Below are 27,354 nucleotides of genomic sequence, written 5' to 3'. Positions count from 1 at the left end.
GTCTCCCCATTTTATAGCAATTACAATCCTAGCGAGGGCTAACAAAGTTGCAATCAAAATATTTTTCGTTTGGTTTCCAAAGCCCAGGGGTAGCAGAGGTAACCATGGGATTTCTGGCCTGACAGGACTCTGACACCTGGCTTCTTGTTGTATCTACCTGTTGTATCTCCCTAATCCTAGGAGAAGGGTATTTTAGATGTGTTAGTATAGGTTTTTGTCTGGGGGGGAGGCAAGATTTAAAGGGTTAAGTATTTTGTGAATACTTGACTGCACTTGTATATCGTTTTTAAAAGTTTAATTTTAAAGAAGAGAATCATAATAATAAAAATAACAAATCGGATTAGGTTTTGTTCCAGGCGGACACTCTGTGACCATCTCAGTGGGGACCGAGTCCTCTGTAGTGGATCCTGCTGAAAAGGTCAGCATGGTGGGAGGGAGGCAGCCCTGGGAGGTCTTGGAAGGCACCTCCAGATAAGCGGGGCTGCCCTCGTGCAAAGGGACTGGGAAGCCAGCCTCAACCATCATCCTCACTTGTGGGAGGAAGGGCCTGGGCAATCAGGACAACCTAGCAAGAGTCCGGAGTTGCCATCCTCCAGGTGGAGCGTGGAAATCCCCCAGAATCACAGATGACACAGATCACTTCCCCGGACTCTCTAGCATTGGACCCTGCCCCTCTCCAAACCCTGTCCTCAGATCTCCAGGAATTCCCCAACCCAGAGTTGGCAACACAGTATGAGCCATCTGTGCCTAGGGTTGCCAGGCCTGGGGTGCAAAAGACTCTGGGGGGTGGATCCGGGAGAGGGCAGGGTTTGGGGAGGGGAGGGGCCTCCGCAGGGTCCAATGCCAGAGAGTCCACCCTCCAAAACAGCCATTTTCTCCAGGGGAGCTGATCTCTGCCAGCTGGAGGTCAGTTGTAAAAGTCAGGAGATCTCTAGGCCCCACCTGGAGGCTGGCAACCCCGTGTGTGCCCCAAGCAGCAGGAGCAGACCTGCTCATCCAGCCAGATCCTGCCCCAGGGGCAGCAGCCAGCCAATTGGCAGGTGGGCAGGGAGGAGGGCAAAAGACCCAGTGTTGGGGGTGCAGGTGGAGTGACATGACTTTCGTTCACCCTTCAGGGCTTGTTCTGTGGCCACCAGCACCCAGAGGATGCTGGCCAGGGGCTGGATTGGTGCACACACCATCCGAGAGAGAATGCTTGTAGATGGAGAACTCTGTATTCTCCCTCTCTCTCACACACACACAGCAACCAACATACCCACATGAGCCTGCCCATCCCTCCAGAATCTGGGGGGCAAACAGAAGTTGGCCCTGCACTTAAAGGTGTACAAAAGTTCCTCACATCTTGATGGCGCCTCCTGCCCACAGGTGCTGCTTCTGGGTGTGGAGGTGAAAGATCCCTCAAAGGCTTTTTCCATGGCCCCACAAAATCCCCACAGGCAGCTCCTCTTTATGAACAGCAACAGCATCCGAGCACCCCAGCAGGCTGCCTTTTGGGGACTACTGGAAGGGGAAGAGGGAGCTCAGAGCAGGAGAACATTCTAGCTGGGCTCAGCCAGCTACTTCTGAACAGCTGCTCTGTTGCCAAAAGATCCCAGGCTCAGTTGCAGCATCCCCAGTTAAAATGAGCAGGTAGAGGATAAAGAGAAAGGTCTCCACCTGCCCCTACCAGTCAGAGCAGACAGGGATCCTCACCTCATTGAAGTGGTGGTGAGCACTTTTGGCATTTTTGGGGGGAAAAGCACTTGTTACAACATTTATGTCCCACTTTTCCTCTGGGTTTATTGCACACATTCTCAAAGCAAGCGCCTGTTGCTATGGGGTAACTTGCTATAAAATAAAATAGAATGATGTGTCACACAAGTGTAATTCATAAATAATCATAAATGATTTAGAGTTGGGAGTGAGCAGTGAAGTGGCCAAGTTTGCGGATGACACTAAATTGTTCAGGGTGGTGAGAACCAGAGAAGATTGTGAGGAACTCCAAAGGGATCTGTTGAGGCTGGGTGAGTGGGCGTCAACGTGGCAGATGCGGTTCAATGTGGCCAAGTGCAAAGTAATGCACATTGGGGCCAAGAATCCCAGCTACAAATACAAGTTGATGGGGTGTGAACTGGCAGAGACTGACCAAGAGAGAGATCTTGGGGTCGTGGTAGATAATTCACTGAAAATGTCAAGACAGTGTGCGTTTGCAATAAAAAAGGCCAACGCCATGCTGGGAATTATTAGGAAGGGAATTGAAAACAAATCAGCCAGTATCATAATGCCTCTGTATAAATCGATGGTGCGGTCTCATTTGGAGTACTGTGTGCAGTTCTGGTCGCCGCACCTCAAAAAGGATATTATAGCATTGGAGAAAGTTCAGAAAAGGGCAACTAAAATGATTAAAGGGCTGGAACACCTTCCCTATGAAGAAAGGTTGAAACGCTTAGGGCTCTTTAGCTTGGAGAAACGTCGACTGAGGGGTGACATGATAGAAGTTTACAAGATAATGCATGGGATGGAGAAAGTAGAGAAAGAAGTACTTTTCTCCCTTTCTCACAATACAAGAACTCGTGGGCATTCGATGAAATTGCTGAGCAGACAGGTTAAAACGGATAAAAGGAAGTACTTCTTCACCCAAAGGGTGATTAACATGTGGAATTCACTGCCACAGGAGGTGGTGGCGTCCACAAGCATAGCCACCTTCAAGAAGGGCTTAGATAAAAATATGGAGCAGAGGTCCATCAGTGGCTATTAGCCACAGTGTGTGTGTGTGTATATATATATATATATATATTTGGCCGCTGTGTGACACAGAATGTTGGACTGGATGGGCCATTGGCCGGATCTAACATGGCTTCTCTTATGTTCTCTTATGTTCTTATGTAAGTCACCAATATTGGTTGCTTTGGAACTTCAGATCGTGTAAATGAAAAAACCTAGTGTGTGCATGAGGGGTGGGAGCCAGGAGAAGATTTGCTGGCCTTTTCGCAGGAAAGGATTTTAACTTCCCTTCATTCTCCAGCTGCAAATCCTTCCAGCTGCCCCCAGAGTGGACTGGCAAACTGACTGCATATTTACCAAATTCTTTGTACAGAGAACCCCATTCCATATAGATGCAAACATCTTGTTCCGGAGAGGAAGCCATGGCAGGTCTGAGACAGCAAAAATGAACAGGTGCCTAGAGCGTCCTTCTTCCAGCAGACACATTTGTCGTTTAGAGCCTCCTTCAGATATAAAGAGTGGATCTTTTACATCAGGAAGACAGAGAGAGAGCAGGGTCAAATGGCCGTTAGAAGTACAGCGTGAGATGTAATTATGCACGTTCTTAAAATCATAATTGGCCCCAGCTCCCCTTGGTGCAAGTTCATCATTTTTGTAAGTTGTTTAGCAGTCCTCATCTTACAATAGTTTTGTTCCAACATGGTTTAGGGCTTGCCCAGACCAGAGCCCTACCTTGGATCATGTCGGCTCCCTCCCCCTTTTGATGTGGGGGAAAACAACCACCGCAGAGAACAAAGGGTGGCAGAATTAAATTAGAATTTCAAATTCTGTCAGATCAGGCAGACAAAAGCTGCTGCTACTAAACCATGCCCTTTGCAGCAGATCAGGAGATGCTTGACAGAGGCAACCTTTTAGTGCAGAAATTCATCCATAATTGAATGGGAAAAGGCACTTTTTAAAAAGAAAAACTTTATTAAAATACTTTAAAACACATCAGCTTAATAAGGCATTACACGGTATGGCTTCTGAATTTTGTGCATATAAAAAGAACAATGAAACACACAGATCAAAAAACAGCAAAGCCACTTATTATTGCAAAAAAAGAGCCCGTCCATCACATGGACAGCAATTATATCAACATTCAACTCTTAACAGTAGTCAAAAGCATATCACTGGCATTTTCACCAGAAGAGACATCTATAATTACAGATTTCTTGGCAGAAATTTCATCATAAGAAAAATGGCACAATTGCATTGTAGATGTTACCTATTCAAGCCCTTGTAACCAGGTGAATCTGGACCCTCCCACACTCCCCCCCCCCAGGCACTGAGCTTCCTCCCCAGGAAGGGTACGATTGGCTAATTCCCCCTCAGACCTTTCTTGCCAGCTGCTTCCTCTAAAACCTGGCCCCTTTAGGGGATAGCAATAGCCAGCTCTGTCCTTCCCATTATGGACACTCCCCTACCAGCCAATTCTACATCCAGAAACTATGATTTTGGCAAGAAACATTTTATCCAAGTAAGTCTCTGCATAGCCTGTTGTGCTTCTATTGGTCATAGCAAAGAGCTGTGGGGAGTGAGAGAATCTCACCCTCCCACCCTTCTGAGAGGACAGCAGGCGTTGCTTGTCTTAGGAACCGAAAACATTTGTGTTTTGTGTTTTAAAGATGAAAAGCCAGCTACATTCTGCAGTCGGCACCACATCTGATAGCTTTGCAGGATTGCTGAGTGCATGTAGGATCGACTGTTGTCTTGGGATGTTGCTTTAGGGCCAGAGTGCTAAATGGATCAGCAGGAGGCAACACCCAAAGGGTTCACAATAACACCATTTCCCCTACCTGGGAATTCCAGTCACTAGATGGTCTTGAAGCCATACTGGCAGAACACAACCTCTCTAAACATCCCCAACTATTGACTTTATGCATCAGAGAACAGCATCATTAGCCCCAGCCAGCCAGCCTCTTCGCCAATCTTTTCTCCCTTCATATGCTTTGTTCTCATCAAAACACTTGTTTTTGCAAGTTTTCAGGCTGCCTTTTTGAGGAGTGGTGTCAGAGTAGTGGGATCCCAAGAGGTTAAGTGGAAGGTGGACCAGGATCCAAGATGAAAGGAAAGCGCTGAGATGGGCCATGATGCAGCTCCAGGGATTGTTCCCGGGGCAACAAGTTCCCAGGCTGGGTGGGGTCTTGGGTTGATCAAGACGACTGATGAGCTTAAAACGTTTAGAAAATCATGTCTTTGGCAAACAGGAATGGATTCAGACAACTACTTAACGGTGCCTGAGGTGCCTATAATCTCGTTCCATTTGAGCTCTTTTCCTATTTACAGCGTAAACGGAAGAGACTGCGGCAACAACACAAGTTAGTATTTTCAAAAGAAAATGACCACCACCTGCTGATTTAAAATATCATATCAAAAAATGCGGTTGCCTGAATCCACCCCAAGAGGGACCAGTGTGGTAAGGTAGGAAAGTTTGCAGTGTCTTGGCAATTTATGGAACAAGCTGGTCTTTGATTATCCATCAGCTGTTAGAAAGTGGAGGACATCTGGGTCTCTGGCCATGCCTGTGAGAGCTTTCTCTTTCTCTCCCCCGCAACATGCACACGGAGCTCTGCCCACCCATGCCTAGTCCTCCTCTTCACCTCCTCCGTACATGTCCGCTAGCTTTCGGAAGCGGTTCCCCCAGTCGTTGAGATAGTCATAGTCTTGGTCCTGGTCTCCAGTGGAGGAGTTGATGGAGCTGAGGGAGGCGGCCTCCGACCCACTGCCCTCATAGTCAAACACCAGCAGGGAGTCGTAAGGGGGTGCGGTGGGGTCTGTGTCTGCCGCCTTCAGGTTCTGTGGAAGGGAAAAGGAGCAATGACTCAGTTTACACAATGCCGGAATAAACTGATGAGGAACACAGTGACCCTCCTTCACTAAGGGAAGGAGAATTCAAGGCAAAACTCATCATGACGCAGTTTCCAATTCCAGCTCCGCTCCAATCCAATGATGGACTGTCAGAAGAATGGTGCAGGAGCAGTCTCTGGGCTGTTCTGGGGCCAGTGCAACGTGGGTGCTTCCAGAGTTTCCAGCCTCCCCTCTCACCACCCCTTCCCCGCTTGCACCAGCCCTGCTGTCTGCTACTGGGAGTGCTGAGGTCGATTCCCTCTGGGGTCCCCAAACGCCTTACAAAAGCAAATCACATAACTCTCCCAATCTTACTGGCCCCTGGAATATTGCCCCCAACAGACCTGGCTGATAGGAATTCTGATAAAGAAAACTACTCAGAAAAAGAAAAAAAATGGTCCATCGTCTAGCCAGCTGTGAACAGGTTTCAGGAAGCCTTCAGAAGAGCCAATCCCATTACGAGTTGCTGGACTGACAGCTCTCTGTGCCACTCACCTCGTCAATGAAATTGCCTATCTCATCCGGATTGGCCGGGCGCGGGCGATACTGCGGGGCTGGCATAAGTGTCGGGGCAACATCATTGCGGGTGATCTCGGGACGAGCATCCAAGCCACGGTGCAGCTGGCTCATGTCATAGTCCTGTGCAGAGTCAAAGAGACATGGGGCCATCGCTCAGCTTGGCTTTCGTGTGCAGAGATTCAGAGAGCAGAAGACCCACAGCTGAGAGGACCGTGGAGAGGAGCAGGCAGGAAAACAAAGAGTTTCCAGGGAAGAAGGAACATCCTTGCAGGGACCATAGCTTGAAGCCCCATGGCCTTAGCCATGCTTCAAAAACATTTCACTGTTTTCTGGACCAAGTGATTTTACTTCCTGGGTCAGAGGAAGTAACCCAGTGTGGGCCTGGCCGCAACGAGGGGCTGCCTGCCTGGCACACCAGGGTGAGTTCAGAGGCAAGATGAGGCACAAAAGCAAAGGGCAAGGAAGGTGTGACTCAGCTTGAGAAAAGGGCACCCAAGGCTTCAAGGGGGAAGGAGAGAGGTAGCCCCCCCCCTCGGGGAGTGAGCCGGCCACTCAAGGCTCACCTGATCCTCTTCCCCACCACCTTCTTCGTCGTAGTAATAGACGTTGTCCCGGGTGTCATCGTCTGGGGGCAGCAGCGGCTCCTTCACCACCTTCCTCTTCCTCACAAACAGCAGCAGCAGCAGGAGGAGGACTGTAGACCCAAGAAGGTGGGGGGAGGGGAGTGAGAGAGGCAACAAAAGAGCGACAGCAACACCCCCTGGACATCCGGTGGAACTAAAACTCTCAGTCTCAAGGGATCATACAGGGTTGCCACTAAAATTTTATTTTTCCTTTCCCTGACTGACATTTGTCCCAACCCTCCTTTGCAGCCCTTATGCATGGGAGAAGTCAGGAAAGAGGGTGAGGGAGCTGGCCTCTGTAAACTCCAGCAGGAACAGGCAATCACATTCGCAACATTTACTTTGCATGGTGCAGAGTAGAAAGTGCCAGTTGTCTCGGAAATCCAACAGTAGCAAAACTCATTTGCAACTCAGTGCTGGGTTTTAGCAGGAGACAAAATGTCCATTCCATGCACAAGCATGACCCAAAAACATGCTCATTTTTATATGTAAGATAAATGCAATACTAGCAGGTAGGGATGAAAACAGTTAGATGGTTAAAGTTTGTCTATTGCTAAACATTTAAACTAGCCTTGCTTTGCAAATGCTACAGGCAGACCCTGGAAATCATGCTCAACAAACACATTAGGCTGTTTTTTTTGGGAGGGGGGCGGGTGGAGCTGAGAAAAAGGTGGAGCTGGGAAAGGACATCATTAAGTTTTACTTGTATTCTGCTACTTCTGCTCTTGCAGCTGGGAAAGGACATCATTAAGTTTTACTTGCATTCTGCTACTTCTGCTCTTGCAGTAGCAGGTCAAAAATCCACTGCTTGCGTATAGTTTAATCAAAATTTCCCTGACCTCAGACCAATTTCCCTGACTTTCCTGAAAGTGGCAACCACGTCACAGCCTGCTTTTCTCCCCATCATTGGCACTCTGGGCGGGTCACATCAGTTCAAAGGTACTGGCAACAGAGCGCAGGCAGAAGGTACATATAAGAATGAGCAAGGAGCTGCTATCACTTGGGCTAGCGCAAACCTCTGGCTTCACAGGGTCAGGGTCTTCCTCGCATTCTCGGGAAGCCCATTTCACAGTGCAGGGACAGCCACAGGAAAACAGCCAATGGCGCACCAGCCCTTCTCACAGGCTTTGGTGGGAGAACCAGCAGTAATCTTTGGGCTGGTGACCCGAGGTGCTGTCAGGCATGCATATTTCTGTGTGCCATGAAGGCCCACAAGACATAGAGCAGAACACCACTCTGGCCTGCTCCCCCCCCCGCCTTTACAACCGAAGGGTGCATAATAAATCGATCTGGCCCGAGGATGTTTAGGTTAGCCTTGCTGTGAACGGTGTAATGTGCCTCTCCCCCAGATTCACACAGCCAGGTCTTATCTGCTCTCAGAGAAAGTGTGAGAAAGGGAGATGTTGTCATTAGCCTGCATTCCTTAGCAATAAAAGAGATACTATGTAGTAGCCTTTGAACCCGTGACTCAAATTGCATCTGCATGTTATCCTTTGAAGTTAACCTATAAAGTAACTATTTGAATCTGTATACGTCATTACTTTCAAGGATTCGGTCCTTGGCAAAGCTACGGAGTTTTTTACAATAAAGCACCTTTTGATTCAATAACAAAAGGCTGATTATTGGGAAATATCGATGCTTGACAGGTGCCACGTGGGTGGGGGCAGTCTCACGGGATCACAATGATCGCCAAGCTCCATTCCGGGCTTCCATAACTACAGCACCTACAGACGGACCCAAATCGGTCAGACTGCGCTCCCCCCACGGGCTCCTCTGTTTTCCCCTGTGGCTGGCAAGTGGGAGATCAGCGTGGTACTCACTCAAGAAGGCCAAGATGCCTCCGAGGATTCCCAGAATGGCTGGGACCTCCAAGCCGCCGGCTATGTATCCCCTCCGCTCACAGTTCTTGGCTTCCCCTTCACAGTCACACACTTGGGCTTTGACCGTCGTGGTCTGTTTCTGCCCTGAGCCGTCACTCAGCTGCAGAGGAATGCTGTATTCCCCGGGCTCCAGCATCTTCGTCAGCCTCAGGATCAGGCTCTCCCCACCTGCAAGAGGAAAGCGGGGGAGGGGAAACAAGGGGGCTGGAAGTTAGGGCGTGCATTAAGCTCTTCTGAAACCACCAATGCAAGGTTCTATACTGAGATGCATTTTGCCATCGTGTCGATACAAGTTTTCAGGGGAAAGGAAAACCAAACACAAGAGAGTTCCAGAGGGTGATCTGCTGTGCTGGTCTGCGGTAGCAGGCCTAGATGACAGTCCGGTTGCACCCGAGAGGCCATCAAGATTTTGGGGGAAAGAGGTTTCCAGAGTCAGAGCTCCCTTGCACATTTAAGAGTGTCTTGTCAGATGGAAACAAAGTCTGAGTCCAGTGGCACCTTTAAGACCAACGAAGTTTAATTCTGCACGCACAGGAAAGCTGGTACCCAGAATTAAATTTTGTTGGTTGACAAGAACAAAGGACTTTTAAGGCAAGACGGAAAGGAATGGGCAAACATCCCATGCCTGCCTCCAGGACAGGAGCACATGTTTCCCCCTGGGTACCACAGAACGTAGCTTACCCTCATCCATCTGGACTGTCCAGTTGGCCCTCGCGCCCATCGTCAGGTCTGCTGAAAAGGTGTGTGGAGGGAGATCCTTGTCCACAATGTTCAGCCGTTGGGCCACTGGGTTCCGGTTGCAGATTTCGAAGTTCCGCGGGTCCGGCTCCGGTGCGTTGTCATTCACGTCGTCGAGGTTCAAAAGCAGGGTTCCTGTGCCAGTGGACGATGGCTCCCCTGGGAGAAAAGGGCAAGATGGTTCAGCAAAACGAGCAGGTGCCACATTTGTATTCAGCCCTCCCTCCCCATCAACATCTGTTGCTCCGCGTTCTTGGTGCAGGGTGGGGAGTGCCCAATCATTCATCCACTGCCCAGGGAGCCCTGATCCGTTTGGAGCCCAGCTCACTGCAGCGGAGTCCTGGGCCCGGGCACCATCCAAGAGCCCCCAGCACGATCCTCTTCCTGCCCAGGGGGAAGCTGGCACTGCCCACTTACCATTGTCAGTGGCGTAGATGAGGGCCTCATAAGTGTTGTTCTTCACATAGAATGACTCCCTGTCTAGAGCGGCTTTAGTCTCTATGACACCAGTGTCCTGGTTAATCATCAGCCACTTGGCCGGGTCTTTCCCGATGGAATACCTGGAAGAGAAACGGGGGCCGTTGCCAGAGATCTTCCAGCCAGCAGGAGCATCAAACCCTCAGCGTTCTTTGCAAGCCAGACACGGAGCTCCCAGCTTTCCCGAGTGGGGCTGCTTCTGCATAAGCCAGGTGGTTTCGGTGCTCCAGGTGGGCGGAAGGGAGGGGGGTCAGCACCAGCTTTCCCCACAGCTGATGCCCCGGAGGGGAGGGGAGGGGAGGAGACAGCCACTCTGCTTAGGCCAGCAGGCATCCACCTGGAGCTCCCTGTCCCAAGATGTTTCAGCCTTGGCTTCTCTTCTCCAGCCTGTGCAACCCAGGGCAGCTTTGCCCTGCACCCGTGAACAGCACAAGCCATGTGGATGCTCTGTTATTCCTGAGGCACCTACTAGGAGGTGTCCGGAGCCAGGGCCTTTCAGCAGCATCTCGGAGCAGCAGTAGCTAGGCTTGCTGGCACCTCCAAAGTCCCCCCATGCCCAAGTCGCTTCCTGACCAGCTCTCCTGCAGAGGTGGGACTGTCCCCGCCTTGGGTTGGAAGCCACCCCCTGTGGAGAAGGTGATGGCAGACGGGACCATGCTCCCCCCCCCCCCGTGGCTCGTTGCTGCCCCTCCCGCCCCATACCGGATGGTCTGCTTCATATCCGTGTCTGGATCCCGAGCTGTGTAGGTGGTCACCACCTGTCCCACAGGGAGATCTTCCGAGTGCCGCACAACCTTTACAGGTGGCACAAAGACAGGGGCCTCGTTTATATCTGCCACATGGACGGTCACGGTGGCTGTGGATGTCGGCAGGGCCACTGAGAAGCTGGCGACGTTTGTCACGGAGACTTTGAGGACAAACTTATTTCTTTGCTCGTAGTCCAGGCCCTGGAGAGGACACAAGGCAGGGGGGCAGGGGAGAGCAATTAGGGGATTCCAGAAACAACCAGGTAAGTGCCAGCCTGAAGGCAAAACAGCTGAGGAGACCAGCAAGCCCAAGGGAGAAGGGCCCTTCTGGGTGCTTGGGAGGGGGCTACAGTGGGAGGTTCTGGCCTCTGGTGTTCTGGCCCCACTGATGGACCTCCTGATGCCCCTGGCTCTTGGCCACTGTGTTGGACCGAATGGACCACTGGCCTGATCAAACAGGACTTCTCTTATGTTCTTCTGTGACACAGAGTGTTGGACTGGAGGGGGCACTGGCCTGATCCAACAGGGCTTCTCTTATGTTCTTCTGTGACACAGAGTGTTGGACTGGATGGGCCACTGGCCTGATCCAACAGGGCTTCTCTTATGTTCTTCTGTGACACAGAGTGTTGGACTGGAGGGGGCACTGGCCTGATCCAACAGGGCTTCTCTTATGTTCTTATGTGACACAGTGTTGGACTGGATGGGCCACTGGCCTGATCCAACAGGGCTTCTCTTATGTTCTTATGTGACACAGAGTGTTGGACTGGATGGGCCACTGGCCTGATCCAACAGGGCTTCTCTTATGTTCTTATGTGACACAGAGTGTTGGACTGGATGGGCCACTGGCCTGATCCAACAGGGCTTCTCTTATGTTCTTATGTGACACAGAGTGTTGAACTGGATGGGCCACTGGCCTGATCCAACAGGGCTTCTCTTATGTTCTTCTGTGACACAGAGTGTTCGACTGGGTGGGCCACTGGCCTGATCCAACATGGCTTCTCTTATGTTCTTATGTGACACAGAGTGTTGAACTGGATGGGCCACTGGCCTGATCCAACAGGGCTTCTCTTATGTTCTTCTGTGACACAGAGTGTTGGACTGGAGGGGCCACTGGCCTGATCCAACATGGCTTCTCTTATGTTCTTATGTGACACAGAGTGTTGGACTGGATGGGCCACTGGCCTGATCCAACATGGCTTCTCTTCTGTTCTTATGACTCCTTGTGATATATTTTAATCACTGAATTTTATAGAAGACCTAAGTTATAGCACCATAATGTTCATTTTAATACAAGTTGTTTTAATGATTTAATGATTTTATATAATTGTAATTGTAATGATCATGTATGGTTTTTATTGTACATTGTAGCTATGTGTTGTGAGCCGCCCTGAGCCTGCCCCGGCGGGGAGGGCGGGATATAAATAAAAGTATTATTATTGTTCACCTTAGCTGTTCTCAAGAGGCCCTCGTTGCTTTGAGGATCGGTAGTGATATCGAAATTCCCTCCCTCATTCCCCGAGACGATTTGGTATCTGGCTTTCCAAGCATCAGTCTTTTCTTGATCTAAGTCTTCCACATGCAGTTTGGCAACCAGGAGCCCTGCCGCATTCTCTGGCACGGTGACATCATACTGAAACACAAAGGGAAAGTGTCTAATACCATCCCCTCGACTGGCTGTACAGCCCATAATAGTCTCCCCCCTGCTCTCCAACATCTTCCGCTGGAGTCACCAAGCCAAAAGGTCAGGCTGGTGGGGGAGAGTAAACAGCATCCATGGGGAATGGGCAGCAGCCCATGCAGGTGGAAGCGGGAAGAGGAGGAGCTACTTTACCGTGGTTGGTTTGAAAATCGGAGGGTTGTCATTTGCGTCACTGACAGTGATCACAGCTGTCCCTGTGGTGGTTAAGCCTTGTCCCTCCATGTCTGCAGCTTGGAGGACCAGCGTGTATTTGGGGATTTGCTGCAAGCAAAAAAGATGCATGGCATTGTGGGAGTTGGTGAGCCTCCCCAGGAAAGAGAAGGACACCGCCGTCTTGGCTGAGGGCCACATCCTTTCAGGAGTCCAGGGCTACTGAACTTCAGATACACAGACAGGCTTCCTTGCAACAATCAAAGACCACAACTAACAACAGAATACAACATCCAAATAAAGAAGCAGAAACTTACACTATGACCTTCAGTACAGTAGCTCCCCATTAAAAAAAATGTAAATTGCCATAGAGTAACATCCCGGGGGGGGATTAACTTCTTAAGGGTATTAAGTCTAGTACGCAGCTCAGACTCTTCTCTGTTTGTCTCAAATTCTTTCCACAGTCCAGGGGTGAGGAATGTAGCCGAAGGCAGCTTTCGCTGAGTGCAGGACTGCAGCCTCTCCTGAAGGGCCGAGGTAAGAGGCAGCCATCCTGTGCCCAGTTGGGCCCTTGGTCCTCATTCCTTCCCACCAGATTTCATTACAGTTACGGATGAAGAAGGCTGCCCCTCCCTCTCTCAGCACAGCCCCCCCCCCCCCGCCACATGTGCAAACACACACACACACACTTTTGCCAGGCATTCACCTCTCTGTCCAGCCCAGAGACGACCACGCTGATCATGCCCGTATCCCTGTTGATGGTGAACATTTGGGGCTGGGGCTGTGGAGGGTCTTGGCTCAGGATGGAATAGGAGACGACCCCGTTGTAGGAGTCCACATCGTCGTCTGCGTCAGTGGCCGTGACCTGCACCACGTTGGTCCCTGGGGACACAGATCCAAAGGGTCACATCTCAGCTTCCAAAGAAAGGCATCTGCATAATTTATCTTAATTATTAAATTAAATGCTGTGAATTTAGGCAGATCAAGGGAAGGAGGGCAGGAAGGGCTCTCTCAATGCTTAGTTCGCGTGGCCCCTTCTTACATGCCCAGGGAAATGCTGATGGTCACTTTGGGGTCAGACAGCAAATTTTTTCCAGGCCACTTAGACCAGAGATCCTGGAGGGTTTTAGCCATCTTCTGGACATGGAACAGAAGCCACTGGGTGTGTATGAGAAAGTACTTGTGAAGTTCCTGCATTGTGCAGGGGGTTGGACTAGATGGCCCTGGAGGTACCTTTCAAGCCAACTATGATTCTATAAGCAGATCACACAAACAAGGACACAGAAGCGAGTCTGCCTAGGACGGCAGCAAAAGACCCTTCTGCCCTTGAGTGAACTTGAGCCAGGCAGGATCCGTGCACAGTTCGCACCTCTCTCTGGCTCAGCACCTACAGGGACCCAACTTCAGAGCCACATGCCTTGGAAACACTGTGTTTAGGGTGCTGTGAAATGCTGCACACCTGGCTGGGAAGCCTCAGCTGGTACCACCCGACCCCCTTTCCTCCATTACATCTATGTCCAAGTCAGGAAGACCCTCCTGAAGAACACTCTGGCACTGCCTGCCATCCTTCCCCCAGACGCCCCTCGGCCTACCTGGCGTGGCTCCTTCTGGCACTGCTCCATAGAAGACGGGCTCGGTGAACTGGGGCCGGTTGTCGTTCTGGTCGCTCACCTTGATGATCACTTCCATGGGGTCCTCCACGGCTTCTCCGTTGGCAGAGACTGCGTGGGAGAAGAGCTGGGGCGGGGGGGGGGGGAGGTGATGACCATCACTCATCAGGAAGCTGCCAGGTGGGAAATATTTTCAAGGAGCAGAGGATGGAAAGCAGGGACGTGGGTTCAAACCCCCTTGGCCCTGAGGCTCACCAGGCAACCTGGCATCAGCCCCATCCAGTGTCAACCTAACTAATTCCCCCAGGGGGTTGTGAGCATAAACGGGAAGCGGGAGGGAGAAAACAACTTCTGCTGCACTCTGATTCCTGAGGGAGGGCAGGACAAAAACCAAACCCATGAGCCCTGTCTGGTGATGCAGCCAGATGCTTGCCTGCTACTTCCATGCTCACAGCAAGAGATGCTCAGGGAAGCCCACAAAGGGGAGGGACAAGCAGAGCTCACCTCGGGGGCTCTGGGGTGCAGCTAAAGACCCCCAGGGAGGCTCCCTGCTCCCTGCCAAGGGCAGCCTCTGGAGGTGGGACTATGGGCCCCACATGCCACCTGTGCCAAGGGGACTCACGACGTATTTGTTGATGGCCTCTCTGTCCAGCGGGCGGGTCACCTCCAGCCAGCCAGTCGCTCTCTCCACAATAAAGGTGCCCACAGGCGGTGCGTCCGCTCCTGGCCCGGTGATGCTGTAGAAAACGGTGGTCTCTTTGTCCTTATTGGATTTGATCTGGTGAGAAATGGGGAGTCAGTTAAGGTGGGGAAGGTCAAGGTGACTTCAGAAGGGGGCCCAGTCTCCCTATGGCATGAAGGGAGTGCCAGGCTAAGCTTTCTGCCCTATTGAACCTCCAAGAAAGCTGCCGGAACGGGCAGCTGCAGAGCAAACAGAGGCCCTAAAGAAGCACAGTGACAGTCAGCAGCTCTCAAGGGGCCTTTTCCAGACTAGAAGACAGTTGATGCTGGGTGCCGCCTTGTTTGTGATGGCCCCGCAGTTCTGGACAGAGGCCCCCGCAAGCCAACATGGTGGCTTAGAGTTGTTCAGAGTGTGGGACTAGGAGCCGGGAGACTCCAGTTGGAAGCCCGACTTTGCCACGGAGGCCCTGGGCCAGTCACACCCGCCCAGCCTAGCCTACTGCACAAGGCTGTTGTGAAGATGACGTGGAGAACAGGAGAATGATGGAAGCCATTATGGAACCCCTAGTGCAAAGGAAGGGCTGAGTATAAATGGACTAAAATAAATACATGAAGGAGAACCCATGTTCCTCAAAGCCACTCAGCCACTCCACAGGGGCTCTTGGAACTACAGGCAATGGTTAAAGTGTAGCATTTGCTGCCAAAGGATGTAGTGAGGGCCACAGGAACAAACAGCTTGAAAAGGGATAAGATAGATTCATGAAGGGGAGGTCTATCAGTGGTCCCTAGCCATGACAACCGAGGGGAACCTCCACTTGCAGAGGCACTAAGCCTCTGATTTCAAGCGCCAGGAGGCAACATCAGGGATGAGGCAGGAGGCTGGACAAGATGGACCCTCCCTGGTCTGACCCAGCAGGGCTCTTCTGAGGTGTTTCTCAGGGGAAGGCCTCGGCCTCTCTGCCCTGTTGTTGGCCCTCCAGAGGAACTGGTTGGCCCCTGTGTGAGACAGGAGGCTGGACTAGATGGACCCTCTCTGGTCTGATCCAGCAGGGCTCTTCTGATGCTCTCCTCAGGGGAAGGCCTCGGCCTCTCTGCCCTGTTGTTGGCCCTCCAGAGGAACTGGTTGGCCCCTGTGTGAGACAGGAGGCTGGACTAGATGGACCCTCTCTGGTCTGATCCAGCAGGGCTCTTCTGATGCTCTCCTCAGGGGAAGGCCTCGGCCTCTCTGCCCTGTTGTTGGCCCTCCAGAGGAACTGGCTGGCCACTGTGTGAGACAGGAGGCTGGATTAGATGGACCCTCCCTGGTCTGATCCAGCAGGGCTCTTCTGAGGTTCATATGAAGGCCTCGGCCTCTCTGCCCTGTTGTTGGCCCTCCAGAGGAACTGGTTGGCCCCTGTGTGAGACAGGAGGCTGGACTAGATGGACCCTCCCTGGTCTGACCCAGCAGGGCTCTTCTGACATTCTTAAGTACTGGGTCCTACTGCCCTGAGGGATGAACTCACCCTCCCTGCCCCCAAGCACCCACTTGCCAAGGATTTGGACTTCAGCTGAAGAGTGGATGGTTTATAATACCTCCATCTTGCCCTATCTCCTTAAGATCTCAGTGGGAAGCCAGGAAGAGTTTGATGGAGTTTTCTGGAGACCCAGAATTGCAACTTAAGGTACTGCCAACCCACGGCTCAGGATGGCGTCATCTCAAGATGGCCACCATATGGCAGGATCACCACCTCCCCCCCTTCCTTTCCTGGAAGAGGCAGAGAGAAGAGAAGCCCCAGAGTTTTACCTGCACCAGTGGCTTGGGGAAGGGCCCCTTCTCATTCTCCGGACAATTAATGGGGGGAATGACCCAGTCCCTCTTCTGCCGCTTCAGGCCAGGACGAGCCTCCGGGAAGATCAGCACTTCTCTTGGACTCCGCTGGTGGTGGGGCTCCTGGAGAGACAACAACGCCGACAGCTGGCTCAGCGACCCAGGGGAGGCTCCAGGGCCCAGTGGCTCCCTGCCCAGCTGGCAAGCAGGAGCCGGCACACCTACCTCCTGAGCGTGGTGCTGATGCAGGTGGTGATGGTGGCGACTTCTGATGACAACTCTGGCAGAGTGCTGCTTGCCAGCCGAGTCTGGGGCAAAGATGCCAAAGCTCCATTCACGGCCATGGAGGTGCAGGCGCCGTTTGACCGAGACCACGCCTCCACGCACCTCGAAGTGGCTGTCGTCCAACACGTAGGGGGCATGGGTCCTTCCTGTGCAGCTCTGGAAGCTCACTGCAGGAGGAGGAGGGTAGAGGGCAAAGGTCAGAAGAGCCAAGGAAAGAAGCAGCAGGGGAGATTACAGGATCGGAACTCGCCACTGCTGCTGCCACCAGGGGGCAGCAGCACTCCACCTAAAGCGCCCTCACGCAAACAGGCACATTTCGGCCCAGACTCTCCAACCACACAACTCCCATCTTTGAAGCGGCTTTGGGTTTTTTGCAGATGTGGCCATTATTGGCAGACAGCTTTGGGGGGGGCAGGGGGAGGAGGAGAGCCACAAGTTGTGTCTCTGAACTCAGGGGCCTCCATGGCGTCTGCTCCGCTCAGCTGTGCCACCTGTGCTCCTCTTGCACTGTGCAACTAGCAACTATTCCTGAGATGAACTTTTAAGCATAACATTCACACAGCAATAAGATTTTCCATATTTTTATATTACTTACAATGGACTATATCCCACTTGGCGTAAGTTAGTGAATTGACAGGGGTCGTTTTGTAGAAAAATGGGTGGTGGAGCTCATTAGCATAACGTATTAGCATATGCTGCCCCCCCCCCAACATCCAAAAGCAACCTGACACAAGATAGGAGAGCCCCAGGTGAGCGAGAAACACTCTTGGGCCACCCCCCCGCCACTTGCCAAAGGTGACCCAACACAAGAAAGAGAGCCCCAGGTGAGTGAGGCCTGCTTGGGCTGGCTAGAGAGCCAGCCAGCCCAAGCAGGCCTCACTCGCCTGGGGCTCTCCTGAGCTGCCCTCCCCACCCAGTCAAAAGGCCAGCAAGCCACCCACCACCCAGAATCACATAAGAAGTGGAGAAAGGGTGGCGTGGGCTTCTCCAGAGGTTAATGAGGGCTGCTGGGGCAAAGCCCCTGGTGGCTGGCCGTCTGCCTGCTCTCCTAATCGAGGGATTGTTATGCAGCTGCACCTACTATTCAATGGACAAGGTAGGTGGGGAGGAAGAGGCGGAACCCTCAGAAAGGTTCAGGAGCTGTGCTCCTGTGAGCTCCTGCTGAATCCGAGGCCTACTGAAGTAAAGCCTTGTTGCTTGTGTTTAATAGCAGACGTTTATGTCCCACAGCCATAGTTTTGGTGTTGTTGCCTGTCCTCGCCAATGCAAACAGCAGATGGCTGTGAAGAAACCTCGCTTCACTTCCAGGCTCTCTCTGTTCTGAGGCCACAGTTGCACATCAGTCCCTTCTGCCTCCACCTGCTTGTGGTCCCCGGCCCAAGAGATATGCAGCTGTCCTCGGCCAGGGCCTTATGCACCCTGGCCCCACCCTGGGGGAACTCTCTGCCAGTAGCACATCCGTGCCCTGGGGGACCTGATGCTCCGCAGCGCCTGCAAGGCAGAGATGTTCCTTCCGCCAGGCGTTTGGTTGCGGGATCCATCCCTGGCTGGCGCGCTCCCTCCCTCCCTCCCTCTGCCAGGCGCTGCCGCTTCTGGGGAATTTTGACCGCCGTCTGTTTACACTGGATTGTTGGTTGAAATTTTGCTGTGAGTGTTAATGCTGTATTTTCTGCAGTATGTTGTTTAATGAGTTGTTGGTACACCGCCCTGAGCCCTGCTTGCAGAGAACGGGTGGTATAAAAATTGACAGTAATAAATAAATAAGTGGTGACTGACCTTAGATTTGCCAGTTCCAGGTTGGGAAATTCCTGGAGATTTGGGGGTGGGGCCTGGGGAGGGCGGGGTTTGTAGAAGAAGAAGACTGCAGATTTATACCCTGTCCTTCTCTCTGAACCAGAGTGGCTCACAATCGCCTATATCTTCTCCCCCCACAACAGACACCCTGTGAGGTAGGTGCGGGCAGAGAGGGCTCCCACAGCAGCTGCCCTTTCAAGGACAACTCCTGTGATAGCTGTGGCTGACCCAAGGCCATTCCAGCAGGTGCAAGTGGAGGAGTGGGGAATCAAACCTGGTTCTCCCAGATAAGAGAGCTCTGGCTGACCCAAGGCCATTCCAGCAGCTGAAAGTGGAGGGGTGGGGAATCAAACCCGGTTCTGCCAGATAAGAGAGCTATGGCTGACCCAATGCCATTCCAGCAGCTACAAGTGGACGAGTGGGGAATCAAACCCGGTTCTCCCAGATAAGAGAGCTCTGGCTGACCCAATGCCATTCCAGCAGCTACAAGTGGACGAGTGGGGAATCAAACCCGGTTCTCCCAGATAAGACTCCACACACTTACCCACGACACCAGACTGGCTCTTGTGAAGGCAGGACCTCAGCAGGAAGTGATGCCGTGGTGTCCGCCTTCCAATGCAGTCATTTTCTCCGGGGGAATTGAACTCTGTCCTCTGGAGATCAATTGGAGATCTCTAGGCCCCACCTGTCGATTGGGAGCCCTACTTCAACAGGCAAGCAACAAGTTTTTCTCCCTCCAGCCCTGAACCTCCTCTGTGGTGGCTCCCTTGGCCCGCAGAGCAGATTGGGGGGGGGGGGGTGCATGGAACTACGGCCCTCCCCCCAACACCGCTTTCCAGCCACAGGACAGTCGGAGGAGATCTCTCTTTTTTGCTGCCACTGAAGCTCTCTGCATCAGGCCAAAGGCCACTCGCTTGCTTCAGAAGCTCCTCTCTCCGCCCTGCATCCAGCTGCCTCTGCAGCCTCCTGCCACCATGTTGTGACCCAGACTCTGCCAGCTCAACCAGCTGAAGGAAGGTCCTTCGAACACAGCAGGCATCGGGAAGGGAGGCCGAGGGCCTGAAGGCGGCATCACACTCTGGCCCAGCCCAGCATCCCCTGAGGCAGCAACCCTTTAGTCAATATCAGCCCAAGAACCAAGGTCAGCAGGAAACTCAGAGGCAGCCCTTCTATTGATAGCAGCCAGCCAGGGGCCTTGAGCAGCTTTTAAGCCCTGCTTGGAAAAGCCTTCGGCCTTTCCTCTAAGTACAGAGGATCAGTGGAGCAGCCAAAGGCCAGGCTTGCCGGCCTCCAGGTGGGCAACTAAACAAAGGAAACACAGCCGAGGTTGAGAAAAAGGTAGGAGGCTGTGAAAAAATCACTGTGCAAAGAACAATTGCAACTTGTGTAGCACAGCTGAATACAAGGATTACACACTCTTCACAAACATTATATCAGTCTTAATCGCACTCTGCAATACACTGAGTATTTATGTTAACGGCATTTAAAGGGAAAACACCACAATCAACTTTTTGACAACAATACTTCTAAGGAAAACATGCACGTTTTGCCAGGTTCAGACAGCAGTTAGTTCTGTATGCAACATGCAAAGTTTGCAGAATACTCCACCGACAAAGACAAGTCCTTAAATAAGGCGTAGGCTTAGAAGAATGAATCAAAGGTGGTTTTTCTGTTGATTGTTCACACCTATAGGTTCAATAACATGGTAACATGCTTCCTAGGTTTTCTTATCTTCACGTGTTTTGAACGTCTTCTTCTTTGACCGCGTGATTATGTCTCTGGAACCAAAGCTCATAGCATTATAAGGAAATCAGTTCCAACAGAAGAACCATTTTACCTATGTAAATGTTGTTGGTCGAGTGTACTGCAAACTTTGCATGTTGCATACAGAAGTGACTGCTGTTTGAACCTGGCAAACCGTGCATGTTTCCCTTAGAAGTATTGTTGTTAAAAAGTTGATTGTGGTGTTTTCCCTTTAAACGCCGTTAACATAAATACTCAATATTTTGCAGAGTGCGATTAAGACTGATATAATGTTTGTGGAGAGTGTGTAATCCTTGTATCCAGCTGTTACACAAGTTGTAATTGCTCTTTGCACGGTAAATGTTCACAGCCGCCTACGTTTTTTCTCATCCTCCAGGGGGGACCTGGAGATCTCCTGCTTTTACAACTGATCATTTCCAGCTGGCAGAGCTCAGCTCCCCTGGAGAAAAGGGCTGCTTGGAAGGGTGGACTCCAGTGCACTGGAGGCCCCTCCCTCCCCAAACCCCGCCCTCTTCCAGCTCCACCCCCAAAGCCTGAAGGTATTTTCCAACACAGACTTGGCAACCCTACCAGGTGCCTTGGTGGCATGTTCAGCTCTGGCAGGGGCAGGCACTGAGGGCTTCTATTTCCCTCCTCCTTGAGCAGAACTGAAGCAGGCAGGCATCCCAGAATTGCCTTACAGATCAGGCTGCCCTTTCCTTGAGCATCCCTGTTTCCAGCATCAGCCAGGCCAGAACCATCAGCTCCCAGGGCAGGAGGCCCTACATCAAAGCACACACTTCATACCAGCAGGCAGGTATGTGCTCGCCTGACTCCTGGCAAACAGACCCTTGGGAGCCGATTAGGAAGGGACGGGGAAGGTGAAAATTCAGTTTGTGGAAACACTCAGGAGGTAGGATCAAAAATGGGAAGAGCAAGGAGGAGGCAGCCAGCTGGTCACCCTTGCCATCAGAAGGCGGTCCTAGAGAACATAAGAGAAGCCCTGTTGGATCAGGCCAGTGGCCCATCCAGTCCAACACTCTGTGTCACAGAAGAACATAAGAGAAGCCCTGTTGGATCAGGCCAGTGGCCCCTCCAGTCCAACACTCTGTGTCACATAAGAACATAAGAGAAGCCCTGTTGGATCAGGCCAGTGGCCCATCCAGTCCAACACTCTGTGTCACATAAGAACATAAGAGAAGCCCTGTTGGATCAGGCCAGTGGCCCATCCAGTCCAACACTCTGTGTCACATAAGAACATAAGAGAAGCCCTGTTGGATCAGGCCAGTGGCCCATCCAGTCCAACACTCTGTGTCACAGAAGAACATAAGAGAAGCCCTGTAGGATCAGGCCAGTGGCCCCTCCAGTCCAACACTCTGTGTCACAGAAGAACATAAGAGAAGCCCTGTTGGATCAGGCCAGTGGCCCATCCAGTCCAACACTCTGTGTCACAGAAGAACATAAGAGAAGCCCTGTAGGATCAGGCCAGTGGCCCCTCCAGTCCAACACTCTGTGTCACATAAGAACATAAGAGAAGCCCTGTTGGATCAGGCCTATGGCCCATCCAGTCCAACACTCTGTGTCACAGAAGAACAGAAGAGAAACCCTGTTGGATCAGGCCAATGGCCCCTCCAGTCCAACACTCTGTGTCACAGAAGAACAGAAGAGAAGCCCTGTTGGATCAGGCCAGTGTCCGCTCCAGTCCAACACTCTGTGTCACATAAGAACATAAGAGAAGCCCTGTTGGATCAGGCCAGTGGCCCATCCAGTCCAACACTCTGTGTCACATAAGAACATAAGAGAAGCCATGTTGGATCAGGCCAGTGGCCGCTGCAGTCCAACACTCTGTGTCACATAAGAACATAAGAGAAGCCATGTTGGATCAGGCCAGTGGCCCCTCCAGTCCAACACTCTGTGTCACGTAAGAACATAAGAGAAGCCATGTTGGATCAGGCCAGTGGCCCATCCATTCCAACACTCTGTCATACAGAGGCCAAAAACAAAATAAAACCACAGATGCCATCAGGAGGTCCACCAGTGGGGCCAGGACACTAGACGCCCTCACATTGTTGCCCCTCCCAAGCACCAGAAATACAGAGCATTACTGCCCCAAACATAAGAACACAAGAGAAGTCCTGTTGGGCCAGGCCAATGGCCCATCCAGTCCAACACTCTGTGTCACACAGAGGCCAAAAACAAAACAAAATAAAAACCCAGGTGCCATCAGGAGGTCCATCAGTGGGGCCAGAACACTAGAAGCCCTCCCACTGCTGCCCCTCCCAAGCACCAAGAATACAGAGCATCACTGCCCCAGACATAAGAACATAAGAGAAGCCATGTTGGATCAGGCCAGTGGCCCCACCAGTCCAACATTCTATGCCACACAGTGGCCAACCCCCCCCCCCCCCAAGTGCCCTCAGGAGGTCCATCAGTGGGGCCAGGACATTTGAAATCCTCCCACTGCCCTCCTCACAAAGCACCAAGAATACAGAGCATCATTTGCCCCAGACAGAGAGTTCCAACAATACACTGTGGCTAAGAGTCACTGATGGATCTCTGCTCCAGATGTTTATCCAAGCCCCTCTTGAAGCTGCCTGTGCTTGTAGCTGCCGCCACCTCCTGTGGCAGTGAATAAATAGAGGGCACTTGGCCAATCCACACAGTGCTGGAGAAGGAGAACCGAGTTCAGTCCTTCTGGCTGTCCAAGCAGCCAAGGCCAGATGTGAAAGGAGCCCAGCCTCATTCCTGGTAGGTGAGGTTCAGAAGACTCAGCGCACCTACATTTCAAAGTGCCACTGGAGATGCTAGGGCAACGATGCCAAGCCAAAAGCCCACACAGCCACTGAGCTGTTCTGATTGACGAGTTTGCACAAGCCACAAGCAGCAACATCTTTAGAAGATGACAAAATATTGGGGGGGGGGGGGGGCGGGGGGAGAGGAAGCTTGTTCAGGCTGTTGGGCAACAAAACCACCAGAGACACACCACACTCCGGGAGATCTGGCTGGGCTGCGTAACAGATGCAGCTAGAGGATCAGTATCTCTTCAAGGAAACAAGGCGGAGGTGGGATGAGCAACCCACAGGCAGCCAGCGTTGTGCAACCAAGAGCTGCTGGGCTTTCACTTCCTCTTCAGGAAGTTGTTCCCCATCATCTGTGGGTTATAAACAGACTGGCACGTGAGCAACACTGAACCCAGCCACTGGCGGGCAGACTCAAAAGCAGCAAGGACCTGCAGGATGAAGGGTGGCAGGCCATGGAGTTTTCAAGGCAAGAGACGTTCAGAGGCGGCTGGCCGCTGCCTGCCTCATGACCCTGGGCTTCCTTGGTGTGCTCTCCCCATCCAGGTAGCAACCAGTGCTTAGCAACAAGATAGGGCTAGCCTGGACCGCCCAGGTTTGCCTCTGCCTGCCTCTGCGTAGTGACCCTGGGCTTTCTTGGTGGTCTCCCATCCAAGGTGCCTCTGGACTCTTGTCCTTCACCGCTGCGCCAGACAGACTAGCCCAGGGGTGTCAAACAAGTGGCCCGAGGGCCGAACCAGGCCCCAGGAGGGCTCCTCTCAGGCCCCCAAACAACTGGCTCTTGTCTGCTTCCTTCTCCCTCTCTCTTGCTTCCTTCCACATCTCAACTTGTTTTGCAAGGCTTGCTCAATCGCACGAGTTTCAGAGCAAAACCTGGTCCCCTGGGGAAGGAGGGAAAGAGCCAGAGCTTCCTTTGCCCAGTTCCCTGGATCCCATGGGAGAGATACAAAGAAAGCTCCTTTAAAACCGAAAAGTGCTAATGTTTTAAGCATGTTTTATTTTAAGTTTTTTAAAAAAATCTTTAGTCATGTTTGTGTCCTTTATATCTCGGCTTCCTAATCTTAACTAGGTACACACCCGGCCTGGCGTGGCCCAGCCCGACAAGGTCTCCTTTATGTCAGATCCGGCCCTCATAACAAATGAGTTGGACCCCCCTGGCATCCTGCTCTGCCTCCAGCCTTTCTGTTTGGCCGCTGCAGCCACAGAGTCTGTCTCCAGGGTGTGGCCAACGTGCCCTTTTGTTCCACTCTGCTGACCCAGCTTTACCTGATCCGCAGCACAACGACGGAGGGCTTGGCTGTCTCAGGGGCTGCCACAGAAGCGTCACTCACGACAGGTCAGCAGCACCAAGGTCTGATCCAGGGGAAGGTGTCTGGACTCAACTGTCCTGGGGGAGAGTAATGGGGGCTCAGCCTGGGGAGGTCTGTAGCATTCCCCTCTCCGCTGCATTCTTCCTGCACAGAGCTGGACGCAGCTCCTGTTTGCCTCCCCACAACCCCAGGGCTGGAGATCCCTGCAGCAAAACTAAACAGGATTCTTTCTGGCACCTGGAAGGCTAAACACTTTCAGTCTAGCACAGGGGTGGCCAGCATGCACAACATGCCTTTTCCTGCACTGCCCTCCCCCACCCCACCCCCCGGAGTGGGGAGAGGACAGTCTGGTGAAGACAGCCCTGGCCCCAGAAGCCAGCAGCAGAGAAGGGCTCGGCCTGGACTCCGCCTGTGGGGGAGGGAAGGAAGCACCCAGCCTGTTCTTCCTGCTGGCCCACTTTGAAGGGAATGCGCATTTTGACTCAGCCATGTCTAGGCAGGACCCAGCAGATCCACAGTCCTCACCTGTCCCTTTGAGGAGGCTCTCTGGGAGCCCCAGCTGTGTCACTCATACACACACAACACACACTGAGCACCGGCAACCAAGGCACAACAAGCGAGGCAGCAAGAAACAGCTCCCCCCCGCCCAGCCCACCATTTTCCTGACTCTCCCAGCAGGCAGACAAAGGCTTGGATTCACATGCAGAAGGCCCCCCATGCAAAAAAGGACTGCATGGAGCACAGTCGGAAAAGCCCTTCTCTCCTTGAACCTCAGCCAAGCCACTCCCAGCCAAAAGAGACCACAGTGGGCTCAGTGAACCAGCGCTCCCCAACCTGCCCATCCTCCTCAGAGCCCCTTTCTGCCCTGCGAATGCCACTGGCCCTTTGGGCTGGCCAAAGCAAACCGTCCAAGGAGGTGGTCTCAGCCTCTCCCCAAACCAAGCCGAATTCATATGCCTGGAATGAATGCAGATTCTGCCCCTGTTCACATCCCTTCTCCATCTCCTGCCTGCCCCACCTCTCAACCTGGGGGAGGCAAATTCCTCGGGGCAGAGACTGTGTCAGGCCCCCACCCACCCCAGAAGGGACTTTGCATGGAATCCACCTGGAGCCAAGAACAAAGGCAGGGTGCATCTATCAACTGCAGAGTTTTCCTGGCGGTGACACCCTGCCAGTCGGAGCTTGACAAGAGGAATGTTTCTTCCTTTTAAATAGACAAGGGCATCCCTTAGAAACTAAGGGAAAGCATCAACAGAAGCGTACTCGCAGGGGCGGGGGGGGGGGGGAGCCACAGGGAGAAGAGTCTGATAAACATGGAAACTTCAAAAAATATTTACTTAATGAGATTTTTAGACGGCCTTGGTGGTTCATAACATTCAATAAATGCACTCTATTGATTTCAATAAATAAATAAATCATGGAAAACAAATTAAACCAAATTAAAAACAAGTGGAAACAAGAATAATCACACTACACCAGATTGCAATAAAATATTTGTATCTTATCCCTTTGAGGGGTTGTAGTGTTGCCAGGTCCAACACCGGGAATACCTGGGGACTTTGGGGGTGGAGCCTAGCAAGGATGTGACATCACTTTTGTGATGTCATGCCCCCATTTGGAATTAGAACACTTGGACTGGTCCTTACTTCTTGGGGACTGGAGTGATTTCTGAACCCAAATGTTAATAGCACATATTGGTAAAGAGAGAGGAAAACCAGCTCTCAGTTCAGTTCAGTTCAGGAGGATGCCTTGTCTTGAGCTTCATTATCAATCGCAATTCATCTACGTCTCTTTCTAATCTCCCTTTGAAAGTCTTTGTAAGAGCACTTCTGCTCTCAGGTCAGCAACTGAATGTTGTGGTTTATAAGGTCAGACTTATGACCATTTATTCTTTGCTTCCTCCTGGACGGAACTGAGACCTGGGTTTCTTGTTTCGTTACCAACGCTGGTATCTCCATGCCTACTGCCCCTCGGCAGATCACACCTAATCCAGTCAAGCCTACTATTGACATTCATCCGCTGCTGCCATTCAGCATCTGAAATCACCTTTATAAAGTTTATATCTCTGGCACCTCCTGCTACATTGAACGGCATGCAAGGCCCAGCTCAACAAAGTGGCATCTATGTCAGATCCGGCCCTCATAACCAATGAATTCAACACCTCTGAACATCTTCCATTCCCACCCCCACCCCCACCCCCCGCCTGTAGTTTTAACAAGATTTCTGCTCCCCACATCTGTATTTGGAACAACCCTCCACACTAACAAGAACAGTCTTTACATAAAGTGCACAGAACTTTCTACGGGGTTTCCCCTCACACTTCCAGGGGACAGAAGACCCATTAGCCTTTGAGTTACTGACTAAAGATTTTGCATAGGCGGGAACCTAGGGAGTTCATTTACAGGATAGGGCAGAAAGGAAAGAGGTTCTTTGCAAGTTTCCCAGACAGCACTGGGGGGTGGGGGGAGTCCAAAGCCTCAACTGGTTTGCCTCTTCAAGCGCCGCCAGCAGAATCAGGGGAGGGCTTTGCCTACCGCCTCAAAACACACAACCACACACCGACAGAGGCTATTTTTCCTCTGCAAACTGCTGACAGTTGCTCGAGTTGAGCTGCAAACAGCCATCCCGCCAAGGGAGAAGATGCAAGCAAGTGGGCCTTGGCCTCCCCCCTTCCCCTCAACCGTTGCCCACAAATTAGCCCTGCCTGTCCTTCCTAGTCCCACTGGAGCTGCATGGGGCCTGCCAAGGCAACAGCTTCTAGGGCCGCTAGACCATTCTTCCAAAGTGAGGGCAGGGTTCTCAAGACAGGGGATTCCCCTGCTGCCACTTGGGGAACAATTGTGACCCCAAGTGGGGTGGAGAGATGAAGGATGAAGGAGGCCAAGCTGGCTGTCAACCGTAA

At 52.1% G+C, this 27,354-nt stretch overlaps 1 protein-coding gene across 1 annotated transcript in view; it reads right to left on the bottom strand.

Annotated features, from left to right (window-relative positions):
* Nucleotides 1–3,655: 3,655 nt before the first annotated feature.
* LOC132582814 (B-cadherin-like) overlaps nucleotides 3,656–27,354 on the bottom strand; it is a 39,320-nt gene continuing 15,621 nt past the window's right edge. The window contains exons 3-16 of the mRNA XM_060254536.1: nucleotides 16,683–16,974; nucleotides 16,499–16,619; nucleotides 14,657–14,812; nucleotides 14,017–14,161; nucleotides 13,131–13,306; nucleotides 12,407–12,535; nucleotides 12,020–12,205; nucleotides 10,532–10,776; nucleotides 9,770–9,912; nucleotides 9,296–9,511; nucleotides 8,555–8,782; nucleotides 6,675–6,805; nucleotides 6,088–6,231; nucleotides 3,656–5,541 (exon numbers count right to left, since the gene is read on the bottom strand). Of these exons, the coding sequence (XP_060110519.1) occupies nucleotides 5,329–5,541; nucleotides 6,088–6,231; nucleotides 6,675–6,805; nucleotides 8,555–8,782; nucleotides 9,296–9,511; nucleotides 9,770–9,912; nucleotides 10,532–10,776; nucleotides 12,020–12,205; nucleotides 12,407–12,535; nucleotides 13,131–13,306; nucleotides 14,017–14,161; nucleotides 14,657–14,812; nucleotides 16,499–16,619; nucleotides 16,683–16,974 (2,525 nt within the window). The 3' untranslated portion in view covers nucleotides 3,656–5,328. The remainder of the gene's footprint in view (nucleotides 5,542–6,087; nucleotides 6,232–6,674; nucleotides 6,806–8,554; nucleotides 8,783–9,295; nucleotides 9,512–9,769; nucleotides 9,913–10,531; nucleotides 10,777–12,019; nucleotides 12,206–12,406; nucleotides 12,536–13,130; nucleotides 13,307–14,016; nucleotides 14,162–14,656; nucleotides 14,813–16,498; nucleotides 16,620–16,682; nucleotides 16,975–27,354) is intronic.

This window comes from Heteronotia binoei, chromosome 14, assembly GCF_032191835.1.
Source record: "Heteronotia binoei isolate CCM8104 ecotype False Entrance Well chromosome 14, APGP_CSIRO_Hbin_v1, whole genome shotgun sequence".
NCBI classification, from domain to species: domain Eukaryota; kingdom Metazoa; phylum Chordata; class Lepidosauria; order Squamata; family Gekkonidae; genus Heteronotia; species Heteronotia binoei.
This window is presented reverse-complemented; position numbering and strand designations above follow the sequence as displayed.